Raw genomic sequence first — 27,479 nt, forward strand, 5'->3', positions numbered from 1 at the left:
CTGTCAGCAGTCATAAGACTTATATAAACTAACGAAAACCTAATTTTAAGGATATTTTCATTTCTATTATAACCACCATCATTCTTTCTTTCCTCTATAAAATTCAGTTGTATGGAGTTAGCAATCAATAAAAATTTACTAAAATTAGACTTTGATTCCAAAGTATTAGACCTGAAAGAAGAGCAATGCTGAATACAAAGAAAATCCATCCTCATAGGAGAGACTAAGCAGCAATTTAAATGGTACTTGCTGTAATGGGAAAGGCAAAGTTTACTATAGAAACTAAATCTGTCGATAAGACTCAGTAAAATTAGCCAAGATGCTACTTCTTCACCTGACAGCAGGGGGCAGGCTTCTGTTTCAACATTCAGTTAGCCGATGTATCTTATTATTTAGTCTGGGATGCCGGGGACTAGTACTACTGTAGAGGCTCCCAAGTCTTAAACAGCAGAAGAGGCTCTGGGTGACGGGGGAGCTACACGCACTTAGCGTCTACGGTCACAGAGCCCCTGACCACTAAGCAGACAATGGACCTTCTAGGTGAGGGTGGTCACAATTAAGCAGAGAGTCACATTTCTGGGGCTTGGAGCTTTCGGTCTAGGGTCAGAAATAAATGTCCACAGATGTTTATTCGGGTGACAATAGAATGGGATGGTATGGAGTGCAGCGAGGTCTAACTGCGTCCACACACACAGACGAAACAAAGCCAGCCCAGCCTTCTGAGGAAACAGTTGCCAAACCTGCAAATGTGAAGCCCTTCACCAGGGCATGGGGTGCAGGACTGTTCAACACCCGGGGTGTCTTCTGCTGTGTTCTTAGGAAGCACCATTGGGGAAACATTCTGAATTCCAATGAACTCAGCATATTTTCTAGGGCACTTGGGGTTTACTAGTGTCAAGGGCATCTAAGTATGACCTCGCACACATCCAAAACGCGTGGGGTACCCAGAGTAGCTTCTCATTCCCGAGGTCTGATCTCAGACTAGAGCTTGCAACAGTCCTCACAGATATTTAAATGACTACCAGAAGTATAGCTCAATTCATTTTCTTTGTAGGCTGCATTATTGTTTTTCTAGGTCTAACTAATAATTTAGAAGTAAAGTCTAATTTTAGTAAATTTTTATTGATTCCTAACTCCATACAACTAAGTTTTATAGAGGAAAGAAAGAATGATGGTGGTTATAATAGAAACAAAAATATTTTTAAAATTAGTTTTTCATTAGTTTATGCAAGTCTTATGACTGCTGACAGTTTCCCCAATAATCTTGTCCCAAAGGAAGAATAAAACTCCATTTTCAAGTTGGAGCGGGGTATGGCAGCCCATGCCTCTAATCCCAACATGCACGAAGCCTTAGGCTCAATTCACATCACTCATTATATCGAGTGTGTTGGTACTCGCCCGATGTGCCAGCAGGTGAAGGCAGGTGAGCCAGACGTGGGAAGATATCCTTGGTGAGTTTGAGGGTAGTCTGGGATACATGAGACCCTATCTCAGTCTGTCAATAAACGAATGGATGAGATGGAGACATATACTGGCCACGATGTCCTTAGACACCAACAGCCTTTGTTCTGATGGAGGTTAAGCAGCTATGCACATGAAAGGCAAAATACTGCATCATGCACCTGGTCACACATAAGAGGCTTTGGGTAGAATAGTGGCAAAAGTGGTCCAGATATTCTCCCGTGAACTTAAGAAAGACGCTATCTTTTGTACCCGTAACAAAGTACTGATGGGGAAGATGGCAGAGAGGTAGGCAGATATCGCTACCGTTGTATGGACCTTTGGGACTCAGTCCATACACCTGCCTTGACAGCCACCAAAGGGGTGTGGTGAGGTCGGCCAGGGTGCGCTTCAGCTCACGTCAGCCCAGAGGCTGGAACAAATGCTACCTCATTCCAGTCACATTGTCTGGTGGAGGACATCTGGGCACTCTTGACCATTAGCCACTGAGATTTACATTTGTAAGAACCGTCTCGTAAGAAGGAGGTAAATCTGTCCACGGGAGGCCTGAAGAAGTGGTGCTGTAGAAAGCACTGTCTGTCAGAGAAAGACTTTACTCCAGAGGAAATAGATAACGAGTCAATCATATCTATACTTGAGTTGATTTTTTTTTAACTACCAAGCATCAATGAATGTTTTCCACTGGAAGAAAGCACAGAAAATTACCTAATGGGTCTCAACCCAACTGTCAACTACAAAAAGGGCTTTTTGTAAGGCGGCTGAATCATGTAAGCTTTCTCTGGTCCCTACATCACCCTCAGCTCGATGATTTCGTGACTGTGTTTGCCATTATGAAGATTATTGAGATTTTATGCTCAGAAGTAAACAACAAACTCTCATTTTATCCAAGATTCCATTACACCCAGTAACTAATTCATAACACATTAGAAAGAAAATGTTCTGATTCAAGACGATAATGGCAAATAAGAAAATTATTCATTAATTCAATGAGCTCTGGATTTATTAATTCAAATACTTGGAGCACATCTTTAAAAAATTTAAGAGCTACAGAGGAAAAAAAGTGGCAGAAAGTGCCTGGGATAGGAGCCAGCAGACAGCCTGGCTTTCTCTGCTGTGCGACTGGGGCTATCAAGATGGGTTCTCTCTGCATCCTGAATGCAGGTTCTTGGGGCAGGGGGACAGTCTAGTGTTTTTCTAGTGCTTTTTGGTTTTGAATTTCCAAAGGAATAGGCAACATAGTCTGCTCTGCTAATCACATTCTGAATGTATGAATGAATGAATGAATGAATGAATGAATGAAAATTAAAAAATAAAGTTGCACATTAGAATCTATACCATTTAGAGATTCCCCAGACGTTAATTTTTTTATAAAGTTGCAAATTGAGTTTTAAAAACTCAAGATTTGGGACTGGAGAGATGACTCAGTGGTTAAGGGCACTTGCTGGTCTTGCAGTTGGTCTGAGGTTGGTTCTAGCACCCATTTTAGGAGGCTGGCAGTTAACAGCTGGAATCCAAGGCCCTCTTCTGGGTTTGAATGTACACACACACACACACACACACACACACACACACACACACACCACCACACACACACACACAACACCACACACACACCATACACACACACACACACACCACACATATACCACACACACACACACCACACACACACACATACCCACACACACCACACCACACACACACACACGCCACACCACACACACACACACACACACACACACACACACACCTACACCTACATATTAAAATATAAATCAAGACCCGATACTTAATATACAATACACATCCTTGAACACAGAGGCAGAATCCTCCCTATTCACATGCTCAGAAGAGCTTTTTTTCTCTTGAACATGGGCAAGAACGGAGTAATATCCTGCATAATGCTGTAGTATAGAGTGAAAGAATTTTTGCATATTTGATTGGGTTCTCTCATCAGCTGTCTTTGAGTTCATGGGAAAGGCCTCTGCAGGGTGAGCCTGGTCTAACTAAAGCCCTAGGGGGGAAAGCAGAAGTACTTCAACAGGAGAGGCGGTGGGGCAGCAGATAGACACATATGGAATTGAAACTGTCTTAGGTTGCTTTCTGTTGTTATGATGAACACCATGATTAAAAGCAACCTGGGAGAGAAAGGGCCATTTTATCTTATAGCTGATAGCCCATAATTGAGGGAAACCAAGTCAGGAATGGGGTGCGGGGTGTGTGTGTGTGTGTGTGTGTGTGTGTGTGTGTGTGTGTGTAGGAACTGAAGCACAAACCATGGAGGAGTGCTGCTTACTGGCCTGCTTAGCTTTCTTATACAACTCAGTACCACCTACCCAGGGGTGGCACCACTCACAGTCGGCTGGGCCCTCCCATATCAATCATTAATGAAAGAAATGTCCTACAGATTTGCTATGGACCCATTTTCCAGAGACATTTTATCAACCAAGGTTCCCTCTTCCGAAATGACTCTTGCTTATGTCAAAACAAACTAACCAGGACAGGCAGTCCAAAAGGAGGGCAGTGGGCAATGCCTCTGTGTACTCGTTGTCAAACTGTGGCTTTTCCCCAAATGCATCTCACCTCCCTGGTTCTTCTTAACTAAAAGAGAGCTCTGATTCCTTTCTCAATGTGCAAGGGGGCACCATAAGCCTCAGATTTATTAATATTTATTAACAAGGAAAGTTCCTTGGGCCCTACAAATCTGACTCTCTAAGAGTGAGGCCCAGGGCACAGGCGTTTTCCATCACAGTCTCTGTACAATAAACTTACAAGCAGATCCAGCAGGATGGAGCATCAGGTTTGTCCGCAAACCTGAAGACCAGAGTTCGATCCCAGACCATACACAGTAGGAGAGAACCAACTCCTGTAAGCTAACCTATGACAGTGACACACACTGTGATACATACACAGGCATGTGCACACAATACGTAAATCAGTGTAAAATTTCAAGCCAACGGTCTTTCTTGCACGATCCTTTAGAGATGAGGCATGGTGAGCCTAATCAACTTGTCTATAATGCTATATTTGGCCAGGAAAGAGACTTAGAATTCGAATGCAGAATGTAATGCTGACTGAAGTTGATAGAGGAGCTGAAGATGAATCACTGTCTTTCCATTCTCCACATGAATATTCTCCACCATTAACACAGATAATTAAACCTTTGTAGTGCTTGGCAACATGTAAACACATTGAAAAAGAAATTCTACTTCACAAAGGTCTGTGATTACTTCTCTCTGGCTTCCCGGGAGGTGGCTATTGTCCAAAGACACTAGGGAAACCAGGATGCCCTGGGGCTAGTCTCTTCCAAGGAGATCTAGTAACAGAGCAAAATCTACCCTGTAAGAACTTTCTGTTTCATTCAATGTCAAATGACCCCATTTTATATCAGTCAAACTATGTCCCTTTAAGATTCTGATGAATCTTGGGTATGAAATGAATATATAATCCCGCTACAAAATTTAGCTGCACGTGGACACAGGTCCTTCACGGAGGCAAGTAAGGTTAAATCAGTGGTTCTCAGCCTCCTAATGCTGCATCCCCTTAATACGGTTCCTCATGTTGAGGTGACCCCCAGCCATAAAACTATTTCATTACTATTTTATAACTGTGATTTTGTTGTTATGAATCATAACATAATCTGTGTTTTCTGATAGTCTCAGGTGACCCCTGTGAAAGGGTCATTCAACCCCCAAAGGTGTCTCAACCCACACAGGTTGAGAAGCACTGGGTTAAATGAAGTCCTCACAGTGAGACTGCAATCCTACCATGGCCAGTAACTTAGAAGAAGAAACATCACAAAGGGATACGCATACGGAAGAGACCATGTAGCATGACAGCGTCTCCAGTCAATCAGAGAAGCCTCGGAGGAAACCCACCCAACCCACACCTTGACCTTCAAATTCCAGGCAGCAGAACTGTGGGAAACAGATATCGCCTGTGTAAGGCGTCCTGTGTGTGAGGTGCTCGTTATGGAGGTCTGACAGACTTATCTCCAGCAATAACCCTCAGGAAATATGAAGTCCTTTCCTTGCCTGATAAGCAAGCTGATAAACGATGTGTCTGGAAGTGCATCCTAGCCAGTCTTCTCAGTCAGGTACATTAGTTTTCTTCAACTCTAGACAGATTCCATTTATTTAGAGAACTTAAAGCACCTCATATTTTTTCTGTAAGTGCTCATATTTGGTTATTTCTTAGGCCATCAAGTAACAAAGAGCCAGTGAAAACAAACTTCAAATATTTGTGTGTGTGTGGTGTGAATACGTGTGTTGTGTGAATACTGGTGTGGGATGAATACGTGTGTTGTGTGAATACTGATGTGGGATGAATACACATGTGGAGGCCAGGGGTTCAGGTGTGTGTTTTGGGGGGGTCTTTTTTGATTGCTGTCTACCTTTTATTTTGAAGCAGGATGTTCTGCTGACCCCAGAACTTGCTGGCTTCGGCCAGTCTGGCTAACTGCCTTGCTTTGGGAATCCCTGTGTCTGCCCTGAATCACTAGGCTCACAGCGGGTGCCATAGCTGACTAGCTTTTCCATGAGTCCTCACATTTGCATAAAATTTACGCCCAGCCCCAAACCGATTTTTTTCCCAGGGGTATTCGTTGTCTAGCACCACATATGCACAAGGGACTAGAGTTACAGATGGTTGTGAGCTGTCACGTGGGTGCTGGGAATCAAATCTGGGCCCTCTGCAAAAAGCAACGAGTATTTTTGGATCCAAGAATTTGGATTTTATCTACTGAACCGACTCTATGCACGGCCCCATTCCACCCGACCCCAAATTTATATTTTAGCAATCAAACACAAGTACAAACAATTCCGTGAAAGAGCAAGACCTGAGACCCAAGCTATGATCTGTGCTGGGAGACAGAGGACTAGAGCAGACCCACGGCTGGACTTCTTTCTACACATCATCTCCATGATGTGGACCACCAGGAGGGCCCCATCTCAACACTAGGAGGAGCTCCTTCCCCCGAAATGAAGGATCAAAATTCCCACTTGTTCCAATGCAATGGGGAGAACAGAACCAAAGCACCCTTTTGGACCAAACCAAACAAACAGGTAGCAGATACATGCCATATATGTGTACAAGCAGATTCTATGGTATATACAAGGTATATGTACATGTACACACATACATGGAGGATAAGTAGAGATGGACAAGGAGTTAGGTTCATCTATCTTTTGATTGCAAAACAGCAAAAATGGCTGACATCCACTAAGTACTCAGCAGCCACATATGCCTCTGTAGTGCACTTAGTTTAAAAACCAAACTTTGCAGGCAATTAATAAAAAAATAATTAAACCATCATTAGGCAGTTATGGTGATCCACTTCAACTGTATTATTAATAAGAGAAAAGGAGACTTCCCGGGAGGTGACAATAGGAACTGCAGGACCCACTGGTGCACCAAGGATTAACACATGTCATTGTGAAGCAGGCGACCATGACCAAGACAGGTCTCCTAACATTAGTATCAATTTCATTACTGTGTAAATCCACTCCAGCTATATGGAATTTCATGATCAATATATTGACTGTCTCATGAAGACAGAAATTAGGGTAATCTTAGTTATTATTAAAGGCAAACTTCTTACCATGTAAATTGAAATTAAAATTATACTTTCCCCATTCTCCAACAGTTTTACTGCATTAAGTCCCTAAGTAAAGATTAAATAATTAAATAATAATTAAAGAATTAAAATAATAAAGATTGTCAAAGATCATGTCTCCAAAGTCAGTCTCAATTAGAGTACAGCTGGGTAAAAAGAAAAAGGGGGCTACCAGTAATTTCTGTCAAATTGAACAAAGTAATATTCTAGCTACAAATCAGATTCTATGAGAGAAACAAAAGGGTTTGGACCCATTTTGTATTTAATTAACACAACAGGCATTTTGCCTTGACCAAAATCATTTGGCTGGGATAAATCTGTAGGTTTTTATTAACTTGAGAATAGACTTTTACTTGAGTAATTTAGTCAGTGCCCTAGAGAAGACACTCGTGACTCAAAAGAGAAAGAGAAACAGAAGCAAGAGATTCACATTTGAAATCCTTCAAGCTGCACAGACCAGGATTTTCCAGACTTTAACTCCAAGACCTCAGGAAAGCCAAGAATTTGGATTTGGAGCAATCTCCTCAAGCTACTTCATAACTCAATTGCCTATTTCTTCTAACAAAACAGAAAAGTTAAAAAGAAGAGGAAGAGGAGAAATCAAAAGTAGGAGTTGTTGCTAGGAAGCAACCCCAATGGGATCCTGCCCACTACTACAAAGTCTCTCACTGTGGCACATACTCACTCTTAACTCCTCTGCTCCCAGCATCCTCCGGGTTCTGAGTTACTGTCCTGGTAGCTGCCTTCCGTGCTTCACATGCTTCCAGATCGGCTTCTCATTTCACGCAAGGCAAATAGCTTCATATAAACTAGAATTCGCCTCAGTAGCTCCAGCAGGCTGGCCACCTCTCCTGGATACATCTGTACTGCCACAGACTCCACCTGAAGCCGTCAGTGTTCCCTTGTATATTAGTTCATTCCTTACTGGAACGGCAGCTATGAAAGGTGCATTCACCCCAGAGTGGCCTCCAATATGAATGACACTGAACGCATAGTCTCCCTCCTTCCAGTCAAGAGATGAGATCCAGAAGCAGGAACATGCAGACCAGGTACCTACTGAATTGATCCATCACTGGGAGCATGACCCAAAGGGCAGCATCCCTCACACATCCCTCTTCCCAGTGCCACATAAACCATTTAAAAATACTTTTGTTTCAAATGGCTTGAATAAACATGGTGTGTGTGTGTGTGTGTGTGTGTGTGTGTACAAATTATGACAGAATATTAAGATTAAATATTAATCTTCCCAAGGTTGGAAGGGCATGGAAGAATGGTGGGAATTGACTTTGTGAAAGGTTATGAATGGGAATGCTATTCTCATCAGAAAAATTGCTCCCCTTTTTAAACTTAATCTATAATTTAAAGAAAAGCTCCAGAACACATCAGCCAAAATAGCCAAGAAAACTTAGGTCTTGTGCAGAATAGAAGTAAAACTAACTTTGTATCTCCAAGTCACTGCTCTTGGGAGAATTATTAGTTGCAATTTTAAATCCTTTCCATTTTTCTCATTTGAAAAGAGATGCTCAAAGTATTAACAACACAGTGATCAAGTGTATGTACCAAAATATCAATCCCATCCTTTCTATTAGATATTTGATTTCCTGTCAGAAACTTCCATTGTGTTATAGCTGAGAAGGGCATACAATGTAAATCAGAATCTGGGTAATATAGCTATAAAATATTTGCTTCTTCAGTGTAGCATATTTTTAACCTAAAGTTACAAAATCATCAGCAGGATTCTTTGATGGTTTGGCTACAAATCATATTGAACCAGTTCTTTATCTCAATGTGCCTTGTTCTCTGTGGGTATTGATTTGTGCCCTAAGGATATGAAGGTCTACTTAATATTTTAGGAGACTTTTTAAAAATCTGACATTTCAACCCAATGACTAACTCTTGGAAATGTACTAAGGGCTGTACAGTCTCTTTGTGCCCAATTCTCTTAAGCAAGCCATGACACGTCCCATGATGTGCTGGGCTCACAACTACAAACTAGGAAGAGTAGCAGAGCTTTAGAAAGTAAGTGTTTACTATTCTGTTCGTGCCTACCCTGCTTCTAGAACTCTTTAAGCTTCATGCTATCAACCACCGAACTTCTAAGAACCCAGTGTTTTCATCTAAGGGCCTGGATTTCTCATCCTCAGCATGTGTCACATGGCCATCTCTTTAGGACATAATAGGAAGGAATCAGAGAGAGAGGAGATCTGAGAAGAACATGAGGTCCCTTCAACGGCTAACACTCTGTCCTTTCCCATGGCTTTCCAATGAGGTTCTACATCCAAATACCAGTGTCCATCAGATGAAACCTGTGTCTCCAAGCCTCAGTCTCCTATGAAAAATACCAGTAATTTTATGTGAGATTGTTCTGAGAAACAAATGAGGTAAGAGGTGTGGCCAGACTGTTCATCTGGTGGCAAGAACCATGGTCAACAGGACCGGCTGACCATACACCCACAATTCATACCTCTCTGTCACAAGAGTTCTGAAACCATATCATGGCCACACAGACAATGCCAACAGCTGCAGAGGCAGACTTGACCTAAGATGTCAGCTCCGTTGTGATACATACTATGCTAAGTTCCAATGAATTAAATCATAATTCTTCCTGACAAACGATTCTTTCATTCTCAAATGTCAGGGACTTGTAAATGGTTGGCAGAGAGCTGGCATTGTAGTAAGGAATGTAAATTAGCAAGACCTTGTCTTCTGCCATCCCAGTCTTTCTCTCCCCTCATCCTGGACTTTTCATTGTCTACACAATTAGTAAGGGGAAAAAGTGGATTTGTTGGCTAGGTATGGAAGAAAGAGGAAGTTGACGTCTATTCTATGTATTGATGTGCAGCATTAACAGGCTTGACCTTGTCATTACTACTTGACCTGGACTCTTAAAGGGGGCAGCCATCCCATAATGCCTTGCCTCCTTGGTAATTTAGGAGGCTCTGGTAGAAGGCAAGGCAAGGGCGGCTCAGGGGAGGTGTATGCCACCCCTTGTGCTGTGGTACACTGGAGTGGGCATGAAGGCTCCTTCGGGGTGGACGTCCCTGAAGGCACAGTTCACTTCCTGGAAGTGAAACCCCAAACTCTGCACTAAAGATCTATGCTTCCAAAAATTAGAATCTCCCCGTCATCACTTAGCTCTTATAAAAACATGCTCAGATGAGCTCAGTGGAAATCAATGAAACACAAGAGTTTTTAATTTCTCCCGAGGATAACAGAAAGTAATTTTTTCCTCAAAGGCATCAGTTTTTCAAGCCAGCTATGTATTTACTTTGTTGACTTGCTTGCTTGCTTGTTTATTCTTTACTATACTCCAATAAACAATTCAGAGACTTACAGGCTGTGATGGGTTGTATATGCTTGGCCTAGGGTGTGGCACTACTAGGAGGTGTGGCCTTGTTGGAGTGGGTGTGGCCTTGTTGGAGTGGGTGTGGCCTTGTTAGGGTGGGTGTGGCCTTGTTGGAGTGGGTGTGTCACTGTGGGCATGGGCTTTAATGCTGTCCTCTTGGCTGCTTAGAAGCCAGTCTTCCCCTAGCAGCCTTCAGATGAAGAGACAGAACTCAGCTTTGCCTGTACCATGCTGTCTGGATGCTGAAATGCTCCCACTTGAACCTGTAAGTCAGCCTCAATTAAATGTTGTCCTTATAAGAGTTGCCTTGGTCGGGGTTGGGGATTTGGCTCAGTGGTAGAGCGCTTGCCTAGGAAGCGCAAGGTCCTGGGTTCGGTCCCCAGCCCTCCTAAAAAAACGAAAAAAAAAAAAAAAAAAGAGTTGCCTTGGTCATGGTGTCTGATCACGGCAGTAAAACCCTAACTAGGCATGTACATTTTACAGACTATTCTACAACCTGCTGAATTGTGCTCTCTTGCTATGCTGAGTTTAGATCTGTCACCACACCTCACAGAACAAAACAGAACAGAACAGCGACTGCTCTGGTTGATAAACTGGGAGATGAAGTATCAGGAGTCCAATGGCACCAATCACTGAGCGATCCAGAAATGCCAGTCTGGGTCTAAAAGGGATCTACACAGGACTGTCTAATCAACTGGGAAAGGGGAAAAAATGGAAGAGGGAGAGGAGATGTGAGGAGACAAAAACAAAACCAACAACCAAATGAACAAATGAAAAACCATGTAAAACGGTAACTAGGTTGTGGCAGAAGGCTGGTGAAGATGGACTTGGGAGCACTGGGTTAGCGCTGCAGAAACACATGGGTCTTCCCCTAGCTGCTCTGCTGCCACAATTCAAAGTCCTCTAAATTCCCAGGCCAACAGAGGGATGGGACCTGGGACACGGGACGTGGAACACAGGCTCTGGCTATTAAGGCAAACGTGAGCCCTCATCTTTTTTGCTCTCTCAGCCATGAATCTAAATCTTATCAGCCTTATCTCTTTATAAAGTTAATTTATAAAGAAGTTCCCTTTCTGCAGATGGGCAGAGATAAATCTTCCCACGGGTGGAGCATATCTTAGGTCCTGCAGTGACTGAACTCACTGTTTTCTGACGATCCTTCATCTTTTATCGGCTATGAAGTCAGGGCCCTGCCTGCTGCACTAGTGGTCAGCAGGAGCTTGGATCAAGATCCATGTTTTCCTTGAGCAAGATCTGGTCTGTTGGCTTGAAGGAAATACCTTAGACCAATGTCAACACTAGGTCAGAGGAATTCCTGATGACCATCACTAACGCTTTTAGGAAACAACAGACAATGCAGGGAGGGAAGTAACCATCACTGGTCTCTGCCACAGGCCGGGCCTACACTGCATATCCACCTGGAAACTTCACTTTACACATATTTTGGTTCTTCGGTTTTTATGTATTATAAGTTCATCTGCAGGAATCATCTGAGAACTTGGAAATGGGGAATCCTGGGAAACAGCCCAGTGGGTAAAGCAGCTGTCCCGCATCTCCAGAACACACACACACACACACACACACACACACACACACACACACACACACACACACACACACACCAAAATAATAAACTTTTTAAATGAGAAAAGAAACTTTTTGCCCATTTTAATAAGGTTGGAATGTGGTCAGAATAAGAAACACATTTTTTCCATCATGATCCAGGAAATACACAAGTATTTACCCAACTGTAAAAATGTTTCATAAAATACTTAGCCGACACTTCGCATCTCTGCTTCTAGTTAAGTCACGTGGGCAGCCTGAGAAGGGCATTTGTTTTTCGTGTGACAGTGCCAAGGAGCTTGAGGCACAGCCACGGGCAGGGAGGATGGGTGGCTGGGTGGCTGGGTGGACACATGGATGGGTGGCTGGGTGGGAAAGAGGGAGGGAGAGCTCAGCATTTCCACACAGAACCATCTCAACTCTTTTAGACTTAACAGCTGCAGGAGATTCATGGAGGAAAAGCTTCACCCAGATGGCATCCAGACCAAACATGCCTTCAGACAGGAAATGGGTAGTGGGTCCAAGTATGCCCATATGTGCCAAGGAACACAAATTAAACCGTGGCATATGTCACCTCAAGTGACTCCACCATTTTAGAAATAGGTTTCTTGCTGGTGCACTCCACACTGTACGGTGTGGCTTCCTCTCCTAGAAGTGAAGAATCTGGGACTTGGGCCATGGAGGCACAAAATGTGTTCATGAAAATAAATACTTGAAGAAAAAGAGAGCAAGAAACCCTTGGAAAGTGCTGTCTTCGGTCCACCTCTCCCCTTACCCACTCTCTATCCAATCACCCTGCTGACGTGTCCTTTCATCCACTAAGGGCAGTCTGCCTCCAGTTTAACTCACAGTCCTCGTCAAGTCAAGCGGATTACTAAAAGACTCTCATTAGCTCCCTGCCATCCTTGCCCCAGTAACTTATTCATTAATGATAGTCATCTCTTCAAACTTCATCTTATAAATGGTGCCCATGGGACTGAGGACGTAACTTAGGGGCAGAGCCCTGGCCTAGCACACATTGGGTTTGACCCTTTTTGTCACAAAGCCAAAGCACAACAACTAAAGAAAGGAACAGAGTGGGCACCTTTTCGCACAAACATTCACAGAGGTGAGTTCATGCAAGTGTTTGCCAGTCTGGCTCCCGTGTGTCTACTAACCATCTCCCTCACAATTAGGGCCTGTAGACTCCCCTCTGCAACCAGATTGCTGGGAGCCTTGATTCTCAAACGCAGACTGAAGTCCCTCAAAAGGAATTCAGGGAGCCTCTAAGGCTATTAGTACTAAGATTTTTATAGCTTTTTCATGTGCTGACATTTATATGATGGCATCTAAGAAGCAGTTATTTTGTGGTACCTCAGCCCACCACAAGACCGTGGCGTAAACCACACTAGTAGCCCTGCTGTGCCACACGCTCCCAGTACGGACAGCCAAAATCTACGCTGCTCAGAGGTGCTAACTGGTAGGCACTGGTAAACACTGCACCCTATGTATCCGTCATTAAGGAAGACAGTGAGTCTATGTGTACTCAATGGTGAGATGCAAGCTTTCTGGATTTACTAACTTGTATCTGTGATTGTGAGCTTGGCTTCCCAATAAGGACTTTCTGATGGGATGGTAGAAGAAATATGTCAACAATTGGAGACCTTTATAACTCAATGCCAATGTTCCAAAGGACAAACAAATCTCAAAATTATATATGGAACGCAGCTAGAGAGATGGCCCGGTGGTTAGAAGCTGCTCTTGCTGAGGACCTAGGTTTGGTTCCTAGCACAGCTATGGGGGCTCACATCACCTGAACTCCAGTTCCAGGGAGTTCTACTGACCTCTTCTGGTCTCTGTCAGCAATGCACACTCATGATCCACAGAGCATACACGCAGGCAAAACACTCATGCACACAAAGTCAGAACAATTGAGTCTTTAAAAAAGTATGTAGAAATGAACATCCATTCAAAATGGGTGACATAGAAATCGATTTTTACATAGCAGAGTACCAAAGAGCTTATCCATTGGAAATCGGTTCTATTGCTTTGTCTTAATGCAGCTCCCAAAAAGCCAAGCTTCCAGATCTGAGGGTCCCTGCCCCTGGCTTCCATTGAATTCCAAGAATTGCCATACAGCCAATGGCTGGGCAGGGAGATGGAGGCGGGACTTATAGATTGTGTGGACAAGTGACCAACTAAGGGAGAGAGGGAAGAGAACAAGAGAATTGCCATGAAGGAGGAACAAGGAGAAGAGATTTAAAGGCCTGTAGGCATGTAAGATTCCAGGAAAGTAGCCCTAGGGGGTATTCTCCCAACTGAGTCTGGGGTAGCAGAGATGCCATATAGATTTTAAAAGATATTAACTCCGGAGGGTGTGTGATAGCCTCGAGGTTTAGTAGTGCCCCGTCATTGGGCTAGTCAAGGCATATCAAAATTAGCTGGCGTGAACGTGTGTGTGTGTCTGTCTGTCTGATTGTCTGTCTGTCTGTTCATCTTTCATTAGCGAATCCAGAGAGCTCTTGGGCAGGTACAGCACGAAAGCGACCTGCTGGGGTGGGAGGTTAATTAATTCACTATTACACTTATCACGAGGCATTCATATTTTATACTGTAATTAACCTATAAGGAACTATCTACTGTGGAACTGTCATGCAATTTCAGTGTACAATACTATCTACAGTGATCTGAAAATCTGTCACAATACTCTTCTTTTCTAGCTATGTACCTAACTGAGGGGAAAGACTCTCTTCCTAGACTATCTATCTCTACCGAGATTATCTATCAAGCTCTAGTGAGGGTAAGGGGCCTGGCGAGGCAGCTCAGTGACAGAGGACATGTACAAGTGCCAGCCCTTGTTGAACCAGTCCCAGGGATGGAAGGTGTAAGATGCTGCTGTCACATCTCTATATATAGCCAGCTATCTAAAGGGAAGAATTGTGGTAGCAGATAGGGGAACTGAGTTGGCTTGAAGTATGCCAAACATGAAGGAGATTTTTTTTAAAGTCTCTTTTCTCAGTACATTAAATTTTAGAAAACAAGTATCCATAAAATTGCCTTGTGACATGGACAATGGTGGCTTTCTTACTTTTTAAATGAGTAGACTATAAATACCAGTTTTAATTGCTAATACAATAAATATTGATAGGTAAAATCTATATATACAAGACTTGAGGATACAGTGGGATCTGCAAGACTGCAATGTCCAAGGTAACTCTGGCAGGCCCTACAAGCCGCTGTGCGGTTCTGCTGGGTCTGCTGGCGTTCTGAGCTCTGACTCAGCACGTGAAACTTTCCATTTTCCTTCTTTTCTGGTCTTCTCTTTCAGGTGCTGGCCAGAGCCAAGTCCTCCCTTCCTGGCTTTTTGGGCTTCGTTACTCTTTCTTTGAAGAGGCCCCCTCCCCAGTTTGCCACACAGCTCAATGCTGGCCACATGGCTGGCCTTCACACCTAGCACAAAGGCATGGTACCCACTTTCTCACACTAGCGCTCTCTTGCTCTTGGGCTCCCTCTTTCTCTTCTTCCCTCTTTCCTCCCCCCTCCTCCCTCTCCCTTACACTTGAATCTATAAGCGTCTCACTAAAATTGAAAAAAGGCATTAACATTCTCCAGTCTGACCTCCACCTACCTATTGATCACCTTAACTTTTACTTCCCTAAACCTCATTTATATTCATTTTTTTCCTTTTCTTTGATTCAACATGAATCCAATAAGTAATTATTTATCTGGAACTTCATGATCCTTTTCTGCTCTGTTTAGTTAGTGATTGACCCAAATCTACCTGGTAACATGACTAATACTTTGAAGTGAGTGTATTTTTTTTCAAACTGTATTTTGAATACAGGCATATGCCAGGTACTTTTTATTCTGGGTGCTAGAAACAAAGCAAGCAAGATCCTTACTGCTGCCGCCTACAGCCCTGTCTCACTGCTCACCAGAAGTTGCAAGGGGCAAAATTATTCAGTAAGCCCTACTTGCCTGAAGACAGATAACTTCCTGGAATGCTGAGGGCCGTGCTTCTTGTGAGATAGCAAGCCATGTGTTTTCATTTCCCTAAACAAGTTTGTTTCACCCCACTGCACTGAAATAGGGCAAGAATGAATGTCTGTCCCTTTGGACCTGCTGGGAAATATGGGCTTGCCTTTATAAACCTATGCAAAATGTGAGTGGATGCCATTTTCTGGGCACCCTGGAATGGATCTGGCCAGTATTTAATTAAAGCTTGCTTCAAATTTAACAAAGTATCAGGATCAGCTGAGAGCCCATTAAAAATTCTATTTCAGGCTAGACATGATGACACAAATCTTTAATCCCATCCCTCAGAAGGCAGAAGCAGGCAGATCTTTGTACTATCGTTCAACGACAGGCTGACATAGCAAGTTCAAGGCTAAAAAGTCACAACCAACAAAACAAAAATGTCATCAAGATTTCACAATAATAATTTAAAGTTTTTTTTTTTGTTGTTGTTGTTTGTTTTTGTAACTGTCTCAGGTCCCAATCCAGACCTAACAAATCAATATCTGTGTTTCAATAAGATCCACAGGAGATTTTCCAGCACAGAAGGTTGAAAAGCAAAGAGTTTATGCATCTCCCTGACTAATGTGAACGTCTCAGACGCTAACCTGTTGCCAGGAAGTGGGCAGTATTTTTAGTTTGAGATGACAGTTTACTCATTGTGCTAATCATTCATTCATATAAGCATAATGACAGAAGGTCGTTTCCAGGGATTCAAAGCAAAACAACAACAGGACCGTGGATGTAACATAGTAGCAGAGCCCCTGCCTGCCAAGGGACACCCTGGCTTCAATCCTCAGCATTGGCAAAACAAAAACAAACAAAATACAAAAGGGACAAGAGGGAGCGTTTGGGATGGAATATGATCAAATGGCACACACAGGTAAAAATGTTCAAAATGAGTCATAAGGTTGCATTTAGTGAGGCTAATAAGGTTAAAAAAAATAAAAGTCTAGACTGATGACATTTTTCCATTTCATAGCATAAATCACTACAGTGATAGCCAATATATTTTCAGAAAGTGCTTCCTATTTTAAAACTTTTACCTTACATTCATTGTGTGTATAACTCTGTTCGCACACATGCACATGCGTATGTTCCAAGGTGCACATGTCAAATCAGAGGACAACTTGTAGGAGTTGGCTCCCTTCTTTTACTATGTGGGTCCCAGAAGATTGAACATGGGCTGTCAGGCTTCTCCCAGCCCAGTGAAGATGCCTTCTGTAGACTCAGATTGCCCAAGGGCTGAGGCAATCTGACAAGGTGGATTACTACCATGACCATTTCATTTTACAGCTAAGGAATGCTCAGCACTGGGGGCTGGACAGCAATGAGAGAGAGAAGGAACAGCAATGAGGCAGATCTGACCCTGAACCCCGGTCACCTGCCTTACAAGAGTGCAGAAGATGAAAAGGGCTTCTAAGGCAGGCACAGGCAAGCTCTCTGAAGGGAAGACTGTGCCTTCATCCTGAGTCCATACAGAGCAATAGGCTTAGCTCTGTGCCTGTTCTGAACCCTGTAGATACACATTGTCTGAAAACACACAAACAGATTATGGCCAGCTAACTATCCTTACTAAAAGCACCAGGAAAACATTTATTTACTTGTTTACTCATTCAACACCAATTCAATGTTGTCCATTAAAGAGACAAGGAAGCTGAGGTGAAAATGCTTCTCTTTGATTTGTCATACATGGAGTTCACTCTAGGATTGGGACCTTGCTTGACAGTACATGAGAGAAAAACAAACAGGCAACTGAGGATGGGAGAACGACTAAGGCATGAAAGCCACTCTGAAATTCCGAGGTTGATGCTTGCTCTTGGGAGAGAGGCAAGTGAGAGCGTCCTGTGTCCTTTCTATCTTAGAAGCTTGGAAACAATGCTTAAAGGTTCCCTAAAAAGAGCAAAGCCAAGTTGGAGGGGTTAGAGCATCACTGAGAAGTGTATACAGAAGCTTCTGTTACGGAGACGTGACCAGCTCCTTGAACTTTTTACTACCCCTTCTACACCTCCATCCAGTCTGGTCCCCATGTCTTCAGGCTAGGAGTCATTTTGGAGTTTAGTTTCTGACAGTTCCGCTTAAAAAAAATGGCCACATTCTCTTCTAGAACATCCTGAGAAAGGTTTTATTGATACTTCGTCTTCATGCCTACTAGGGATTAAATGTCTTTCATGGGTCAGGGATCTCATATAGTTTATATAGTCTTTTGTAAGAGGTACACTATCCTGGTAACCAATGACAAAGCAAAATCAATTTCCCCAAAGAGCAACCAATAGGTGAGAGGGCCAATTACCCCCATGAACCAATTCCGTTCTATATGAAGTACACAGTTCTATGTGAAGAACTTGCCAAGTAACACTGAAGGAAGAAAACATCCACTAGCAATGCCCCAAGAACACTAGGGGAAACTTCAGAGAATCCTGTCCTGTCATATCTGAGAGTAACTGATGAAAGCCAAACAAAGAAAATAATGAATGCTTACACATAGGCAAGTTCAGCTCTCCTTTTAGGTGTTCCTGTTCTCATGCCGTGTGCCTCCAGATGCAAACCATGTAATGTTTTCTAACAGTCAAATGACTTGACTGTCAGTCATTTTTGAACATAAAGCTTTGATTTCATCATTTTTTCATTCAAAGGTTCTAATAGGAATGCACAATACATAAATTACACGGTTTACCTTCTGGGGGTGGAGCTCATGTAGGGCTAAGCATGCACAAAGCCCAGGGTTCAACTCTTGAACAAACAAGCAAGCATACAGAGACTGGGGGTGAGAGTTAATTGGTAACTGCTCATACAATAACGTATACGAACTGGGTGTATATTAACTGAGTCAGCCTCAAGGCACGGAATTTATGAACCACCCACATCCTAGCTTTTCAAAAGCTAGTGTTTCCCTTCCTCTAACTAGGTCCACAGATGGAGAACTCAAAGAAGTCATCTGAAGATGCCTTTGGAAATTTCAATCATGTTTTGCTTAACAATTCGTGTCACACTTTACCATTCAGCCAGAAGGCCTGGGACTGGGGCTTAGATCCTATGATTAAAAGAGACAGTTCAATCTGAGGATGTCGCCACAATGTCATCAGGCTTACATGCAGCTGCAAGAGTAAACATCTACGTTAGCCTTCTTCTTTCTAGTACAATATTCCATGTGTGTGTGTGTGTGTGTGAGAGAGAGAGAGAGAGAGAGAGAGAGAGAGAGAGAGAGAGAGAGAGAGCGCTGAAGCAGAGGACCCCAAGCTTGACAAATGTCATGGTAATGCAGAAAGGTCCCTACCCCAAAGATGTTTCTGTCTGCCATTTACACTCTGGGCTGTGAGATTTCTCAATTTACAAGAAAAGCAAGTAGCCCATGTTTTTATGTTAAATTTCTCAATGGAAGCACCAGAACCTGTCAATATTTTTCTTTTAAAGATTTAAACAATATTTTATATGTATGACTGTTTATATACATGTATGTTTGGACACTACATTCATGGAACTGAGGTACAAATGGGTGTGGGTTGCCATGTGGGTGCCAGGAGCTAGACCCAGGTCCTCTTCAAAGCAGCAAGTGCTCTCTACCACCAAGGCACCGCTGCAGGTCCTGACTCAGTCTACCACACCATCTACGGTGTGGAGCAACACAGGCTGGAGCCGCCTTTCTTCCTAAAGTGTCCCAGGTACATCAGGAGGACAGGAAGAGAGGAGGAAACATATGTGCACAGGCACACAGACACACATTTTTAGAGGATCTTACTATGTGGTTGTAGCTGGTCTGGAACTCACAGAGCTCTGCCTGCTTTCTGACTCCTGGATCCTGGAATTAGTTAAAAGTATGTGGTACTACATCTGCCTGAAATAATATTTTTGGTGTAAAAATTTCAAAGACTAAATTGGGCAAAATTTTCTTCCTGAATTTCAGGTGGGTGGCTGAGGTAAGAAAAGAATATTTTCATTCATTTTACCCTGGAGGCAATAAAATCTAATTCAGAAAACATAAAATCTACCCCATAATCCAGTGCGTCTCAACTATTTTAGTGACATCTCATTTCCCCTCCCCAGTTGCCTCCATCACACCAAGGGGCTCTCAAGTGAGAAGACCAATCAAACAGAAGGCTAGAGAACAGCAGCAAGAACTGAGTCAGAGATTCCAGTGAATAAAGGAGGGCAAATGAGGTGAAAACTGCACTTTTCTGATCTTCTGGATTTTTGTTTATTTTGTTTTTGCTGTTGTTGTTTTCTAAAGGAAAATTACAAATGAATTACTAAAAAGCCAGCTGAGATTAGAGGAACATTTAGAAGAGATTTCTAAAAGTTTGAGAGCCACACATTTCTCCACATCTCACAGGCTTCAGCATCAGCCGCCCAGCCTGGCCTCCACCTCAGCACCGGTGGCCCCACCCCCACCTCAGTACCAGTGGCCCCGCCCCCACCTCAGTACCAGTGGCCCCACCCCCACCTCAGCACCAGTGGCCCCGCCCCCACCTCAGCACCAGTGGACCGCCCCCACCTTGGTACCAGTGACAGATTGGTTTATGCCAGGCTATGGCCTCCATCTGACTATTCACAAGGACAAAACCAAAAACTATGCATGCAAATGAGTTCTCTTTGTCCCCCGGTTCAATTAACTTTAAGCCCAGGCAAAGGTGACAAGCAATGGCTCCTGTCCTTGCCTCTGACTGCTCTGACTGATACTGTGGTAGATCAAGGTACAGATTCCAAACTCATTCTCCCTGGAGCCCACAATGTGACTAAGAACCTTGCCCAAGTGCTCTCAACAATTCCGTACGCAGGCTGTGCTCACTTGTTCTGTGGGTTGGTAAACCTCAGAGAGCATGGACAATTATCATGAGCCAGCCACATCCATCCAACCAGCAAACAGGTGTTATGTATGGAGCCCTATGTTGTACCATGAGGTGCCTTGGGAGAGCCTCATGTATGCATCATGGAGGCCTGGCTCTTGTTTTCATGGAGTTTGAGTCAACGTTAGAGCTGGGCAGCAAATGTGGGAGGAGCAGGATGACACACTTGGAAATGTTGGGGGTTGGGATAGAGACTGGATCTCTGAAATGTCTTATGGAGGTGACAGCCTTTGAGTCAAATCTTAATTGCCTGTAGGCATGGACATATCCACTAAGATATAATTTCCATTTTCCAGATTCTTTTGATAACTACCGCGCATCCAGCGAGCAGGGTAAAGGCAGAGGTATCTAGCCCTGCAGATGCATTCTACAAGCCTAAATCCCAAGACTACGGACAGAGGAGGTGCTGGACAGTGTGTCCAAGACCTGGCTTCAATGCCAGCACATCACCTATGTCTGACAAGAACAGGCCTGGACACACTTCCTGATAACCTTAGTCCTTCCATTCTCATTCAGTAGGAGGTGGCGTACTCAGTTAAGTTATAGAATACACAGACAATACCAGGATCAGATATTGACTAAAAACGTGACATCAAATGGCCCATCCAACATGTACATGTTATTTGGGGATCTGCAGATGACCTCCATTTTTATTTGATTTATCATGACTTATATTACCTGCGTACTGACATTACGCAGACCCAGATGTACTGATGTCTTTCAGGTCTACAAAGCCTTAACTAAGATCTGTTCTACAAGTAATTCACAATTTAAAAGTAAACTCTTGGGGGATAAGGCCCAGTGGTTAAGAGTTAATGGTTAATGTTGCTCTCGCTGAGGAAATCAGTTCAGTTCCCAGCACCCACGTGAGGCAGCTCACTACTCCAGGGTATCCAACATCCTCTTCCAGCCTCCACTGGCAGCCCCACCCCCACCCAGTGTGCATCTGCCTATACAGACACACATAAATACAAAATCTTAAAATATTCACAAGGTAAGTTTAACTCTTATATCCCACCACTGTGCTGATAAAGATCACCAATGACGGCATTTGTATTTGATGAGCCTTTGTCTCTGTTGTACCCTAGTCCAAGTCCTCTTTCTATATGTTCCCTTTTCATCTTCAACAGCAAGTCTATGCAAAAGCTGTGACCGCCTCATGCTTCAGCCCTGCATGTGGCATATCTGGGAAATGACTGGAGGAAGCTGACTCGAGCTCATGCTCGCTACAAGCCAGTGGAGTGCTGCAGCCATAGCCACGCCCTCTGGGCTCTGCTAGTTCAGTGTGCAGCCTGGCTCTGTGCACTTAGCAGTGAGTGGGTGTAACCAGCTCTTCTGCGTGCTCCATCTCAGACACATTTACGGTTTAGCCGGAGAGACAGTTGCTTAGCTTGTGCAAGGCTTGTTGTGGGGTGGGGGTTGGGGACACATGGGACAGTAACAGATACCCATGCTCTGTGTCTCCCAAATCTGTGAGGCTCATATACATCTTAAGTTACAACTTCATGTCCTGGAAGAGGTGCCTAACAGAATGGCCGGTGATTTACAGAGAGGCTACACAGAGTCTGAGAAGTGTGTACTTATCTGACTCATCCTATCTACCTCGGTGCCACCGAGGGAAAAAAGACCCAGGACAGAATTCTAACCAGATCCAAAGTCCCCACTTTAAAAGACCCAAACAATGCAATCCTTTGTTCCAGAAGCAGGGTCAAGGCACACTAACTTTTCCAAAGCCACTTAAAAGCCCACTGGAGTCGGAGATGCTTTTCTTTTTGCAAACGCCTCTTGTTTTCTCAAAGGGCAAACGACGCACAGGAGGAGAAGGCAGCAACATATTGTCCACATGATTGATCAAGCAAAAATGTCCCTGCAAAGCTGGAGAGGCAATTCAGAAAGCAAGGAGAATACGGAGTGGTCAGTCCCAGGGTTGGGCAATGCGTTTCACTTTATAAACAGCACTCTAACTCAGAGAGGATGCCCTGTGGTACAAAAGAGGCTCTTCTATTTATCCTAGGCTCCCGAAGTACAGCTCAAGATCCACAGACAGCTATATAGTGACTTAGTCATAAAACACGCCCCACTGTGCCGCCCGTGTACTTAACACAAGCCAAACCACTATGTCAGAGCACACTTTTTACACACAACCAGGGCACTGCATGCTAATGTCCTAAGAGCATTCGCTATCATTTTTCTGTTTTCTTTCAACAGGAAGTATTCACACTTACTTACCATTGTTATCTTGAGTAAACAGACCGTATAAAACATATAGTAATTCCGCCTTTACAAGAGAAACATGCGAGTCTTCATTTAAACTCGTGATTGTTTTTAAACACTAACAGGATCAGTTCATGAGTGTGAGGTCGAGACACACTGATGCTGAAGAATCACTTGCTTTGTTTCACTGTTTCAGGTTCACTGCCAGAAACTCTCACAGAAGAGAGAGTGCCCATTTCAGGAGGAGTCTAAGGCAGTTCTAAGAGGGTTCCCCAAATTATTAGTAGCTCTAGACTGAGACATTAGAGCCTGCCCAGTAAAGTGGGGGTCAGGATTCCAAAGTGCCCATCTTGAAGGAAATACAAGCTTGTGTTATAGTTCTCTTTTTAAAGATGTATGTATGTATGTATGTATGTATGTATGTATGTATGTATGTATATGAGTACACTGTAGCTGTCTTCAGACACACCAGAAGAGGGCATCGGATCCCATTACAAATGGTTGCTGGGAATTGAATTCAGGACCTCTGGAAGAGCAGTCAGTGCTCTTAATCACTGAGCCTTCTCTCCAGCCTGATTTATAGTTCTTTAAAAGGTTATTTAATTACCTTTTAAACAACTGTATATGGGTGTTTTACTTGTGTCTACTTCTGTACATGCATGCAGTGTCCACAGAGGCCAGCCAGAAAAGGGCACGGAGTCACTTGCAAGCGGTATTACAGACAGCTGTGAATGTCTATGTAGGTGCTGGGGACTGAGTCAGGGTCCTCTGGAGGAACAGTCAGGGCTCTAATTGCTCAGTGAGCTCTTCAGCCTTGGCTTAAAGTGCTTTCTTCCTTGTTTGTTGGACATAATCTTGAATAACAGCTAACACACTCTCCTGAATCCCTCTGATATAAAATGTCTACTGGAAGTAACTCATCAAGAGCCACCATGCATTTACATGGAACTACGGCAGAACACAGCGTGCCTGCATCAGCAACAGAAGGGCGATAACAACCACAGAAAGGCCTGGAGTCGGGATGGATGTTCGAGGACCAGTTTGAATACATTACATTCAACCACTGGCAGGTGACAATGTCCATCAGGTACAGGACAGGAAATGGGTAAAAAGTTACAGAGCACTGTGGGCACAGTGACATTGCTAAACATGTTTATGACTCCAACTGTGTGCAGGGCCAGACAATGAAAAGAAGAACTCACTACCTGCCCAACCTCCCTACTGCCAGAGCCAGTTCCAGCAGGCTGAAAGGCAGGAAGAACCAGGGTTTACAGGCTCTTCAAACCATTCCTTTTTCAAATTGACTTTTCTGAACAATTAACTCCTTCCTCTTTTTAAAATTCCCTTCTTATGCCTTCTCCACCTAACCTGTTGAAAAATGTCATCTCGCTCCCTGGTGTGCCATCTGGTCTACCTGACTCTGAGCTGCCAGTGCAGATGCTGGGCCACACGTGTGGATGTTATTGACACTGAATTCATTCAGCACCAAGGGCTCTAGAGCTTACAGCTTTCTGATTGGTGGAATGGGAAACTCTGAGAAAATGAGATGGGAGAGGGGCTGAGTTTCAGGACTCGTCAAGGTTGTCACCCAATCCTGACAGTTAAAGGCACAGACAGAAGTACTGACGGCAGAGTCACCAAAACGACTTAAAATTCTGAACATCTAAAAACATTTGAGAATATCACTTTTCACTTCCAAATACTGCTTGAACGGGCTAATAAAATATTCCCCAGTAAAGATCAAAAAGAAAATGTCTTCAAGACCTGACTTTTAGTGTTCAGAACTTTTTAAGCTTTCATAGGCTTGAACACGAGAAAGTTTCAAGAATTTCAAAATAGTTGGTTCTTTTAGTTAAATTACAGCCTGCCCTTGGCAACTATTTTTTTCTTTTATTACTGCATTTAACAAAAGTTGATGCGTCTAGTTAGAACACCCAAAACCAATTCTCCCAAGCACTGGCAGTCAAACGTCTACATTGGAGATGACAATTTACTTACAACCAACCAATGGCTATTGCTTTTATGAAAATGTGTACCAGAACAACTTACAGATGACCTGAAATGAAGTAAACCCAGTGTACTTGAGAAGCCTAATGATTGTGTCCGTACACTGCCTGACTCCACGGATTATGTTCCTCTAGCTGGAGACAACTATTTCAACCAGGAGAGACTTTCTCCGTCTCTAGTTAAAAACACCAATGGAAAAGGACCAGGTGGGCTTGTCCTGTTCCCAGGGGTACCTGTTTCATCTGGGGAGCTGGGGGAGGCACTGTCTTGGGACAGCGTTGTCCAGCTGGATTCCTCGTCACTTGGTGCCAGGTTCTGGATCCGATGGAGTGCACAGTCGGTTTTGGCTCCTGTTTTAGGGTGGTCTTTCTTGGTCTCTGGGCTGGATGATACTGTGGCTACTTGGCCGTCCTCTGGGCTGGACTGGGGTTTGTTTGGTTTCTGTGGCACCAAGTCACCATTCCCAATGACTACTGGGGCCTGGCCTGGGCCTGGCTGGGCTTTCTCCTCTCCAACCCCTTGGCAGGGGCCCAGGTTCTGTCCTAGTTCTCTAGCCGAGGTTTCCAGGTCTGCATAGTAATTGAGGAAGCTCTTAGTTCTCCTGGGCTGGGAGGGCAAAATCTCACAGCCTGAGGACTCCTGTGGGTGGAGATCTTTACCCTCCAGCTTCTCAGAAGTTAAGTTGATGACCGCTGCAGGGCTGAGGTTCTTGTTGGGGTCCTGCTGCCCCTGTTCTGCAGCCTTGCGTAGCTGGTTCTCCCCATTTTTAACCAACTTGATGTTGGCAGAGCCATTTCCCAGCAAAGGTTGTACGGCTGGATCTGAGAGGCCCATGGCCGCCTGAATATTAGTCAGTGCATATTTTTTCCTACATTTGGGGGGCGTGCTGTTCTTGGCATCTGAGTGTTTGATCTCTGCATTTAATAGTTCATTGTGGGAGGAACGGAGATTAAGGGTATTCGGTGGTGTGGCTGGGCTGTTCCGATTTGCAATGTCTGTGGTTCCGCTGCTTGCCATAAACACTGCCAAGGTGCCGACACCTGAATCAGCTGTGGAGAACAGAAGGGAAATTGGTTGTAAGGCACAGGTCATAAACAAAAACCTTAGTGTACAGTGTGAGTGACCACTTCTAACAAAAGATTGTAAGAATAAACGCTTCTGTCAATGAGACCTTCTTATAGAAATGACCCATTTCACTTCATAATTTATTCATATGTTAAACAATAGCAAAGAAAGGCTTTATTGTGGAAACCTAAGAGCTAATTAACACAGAAATTAAAAAGTTGTAAGGTCCACATTTTACTTAGTATAAAGAACTAGTTTTTCCATTTTTGTGTTTGAGCATTTTCGTCTGGTCTGCAGTCATTAACCTCCACAACTTTGGACACTATCCTCTTTCCAAACAGCAACCTCGTATCTTTAGTTTTAAATCTGTAGTTCCTTTTGGCAACATCATCAACAACAACAAAATTCCTTCGACTTTCTTTTTGAGCTTCAGTATTCTTAATTAGGTCATTGTTTAATAATGATTTCCCCCTAGTTATGTTTTGAGATTGTATTCTGAATACTTAGAAAACCAAACCTCCATTGGAATGTTAGAATGGTAACATCTTTGTGAACATCTTTGATTGGGGCATAGTGCTACTATTTGAAGAGTTAAAAAAAAAATCTTTGAATAAACAGCCTCATTTCTCAAAAACACAAACAAGTACACATACGCATTCACACATGCACACACAAACAAAACTATTACTAGAGATGCAGCCCTGGGCTATAGGCAACATGTTAGAGCTCCCAAGGAGTCTGAATGTATTCTACTGAATTAAAATACGGGCTTGGTGTTTGCAGTCATCCTGTGCCCTTGCAACAAATGCCTAGGAAACAAACTGACAGGTGCATTTATCTCAAATGTTCGTTGTACCATCAGAGATGTATTTCATATGTCTCCTGTTAGGAAGGAAGAAAGGATTCTCAGGCTGCTGTCTGTTGAGTGATGGCTTCCTTCTTCTCTGATTCTTGGCCATCCAGACCTATGTGATCTGCACAGCAGTAGCAGAGGAACCATCACAGCTTCTTCCATTCTTGAAACTGTATTCTGGCCACTTCCTCCCCATCCTGAGCAACCACGGATTCTCACAGAGGAATGGGCAAGAATATCCCTGTGGTAGGCAGCTGAGAGGCAGCTTTATAGCATCAAAATACACGGGGTTGGCCATTTTAGAAAGAGCTGTCACAGCTTCTAGAAGTACCCGTTCACTGCAGGCACTCCTTATTGACAGATGCTCAAATGGCCCGTGAGACAGTTAAGGGTGGTAATGCCCTTTGGATCCTCTCCTATAAGACTATTATGTATAAAGATCACTGCTAACTTAGGCAGCATTCCAATGATGTCTTGTTTTAAAGTAATAAAAATTATAGTGCTTTGTCGTTTTAAACA

The 27,479-nt window shown here is 43.5% G+C and overlaps 1 protein-coding gene across 1 annotated transcript in view; it reads right to left on the minus strand.

The window, feature by feature from the left end:
• Positions 1 to 27,479, minus strand: part of Apbb2 (amyloid beta precursor protein binding family B member 2) — a 317,577-nt gene that overhangs the window by 122,016 nt on the left and 168,082 nt on the right. Inside the window, exon 5 of the mRNA XM_032917153.1 lies at positions 25,276 to 26,091. Coding sequence (XP_032773044.1) covers positions 25,276 to 26,091 — 816 coding nt within the window. The remainder of the gene's footprint in view (positions 1 to 25,275; positions 26,092 to 27,479) is intronic.

This window comes from Rattus rattus, chromosome 11 (assembly GCF_011064425.1).
Source record: "Rattus rattus isolate New Zealand chromosome 11, Rrattus_CSIRO_v1, whole genome shotgun sequence".
NCBI classification, from domain to species: domain Eukaryota; kingdom Metazoa; phylum Chordata; class Mammalia; order Rodentia; family Muridae; genus Rattus; species Rattus rattus.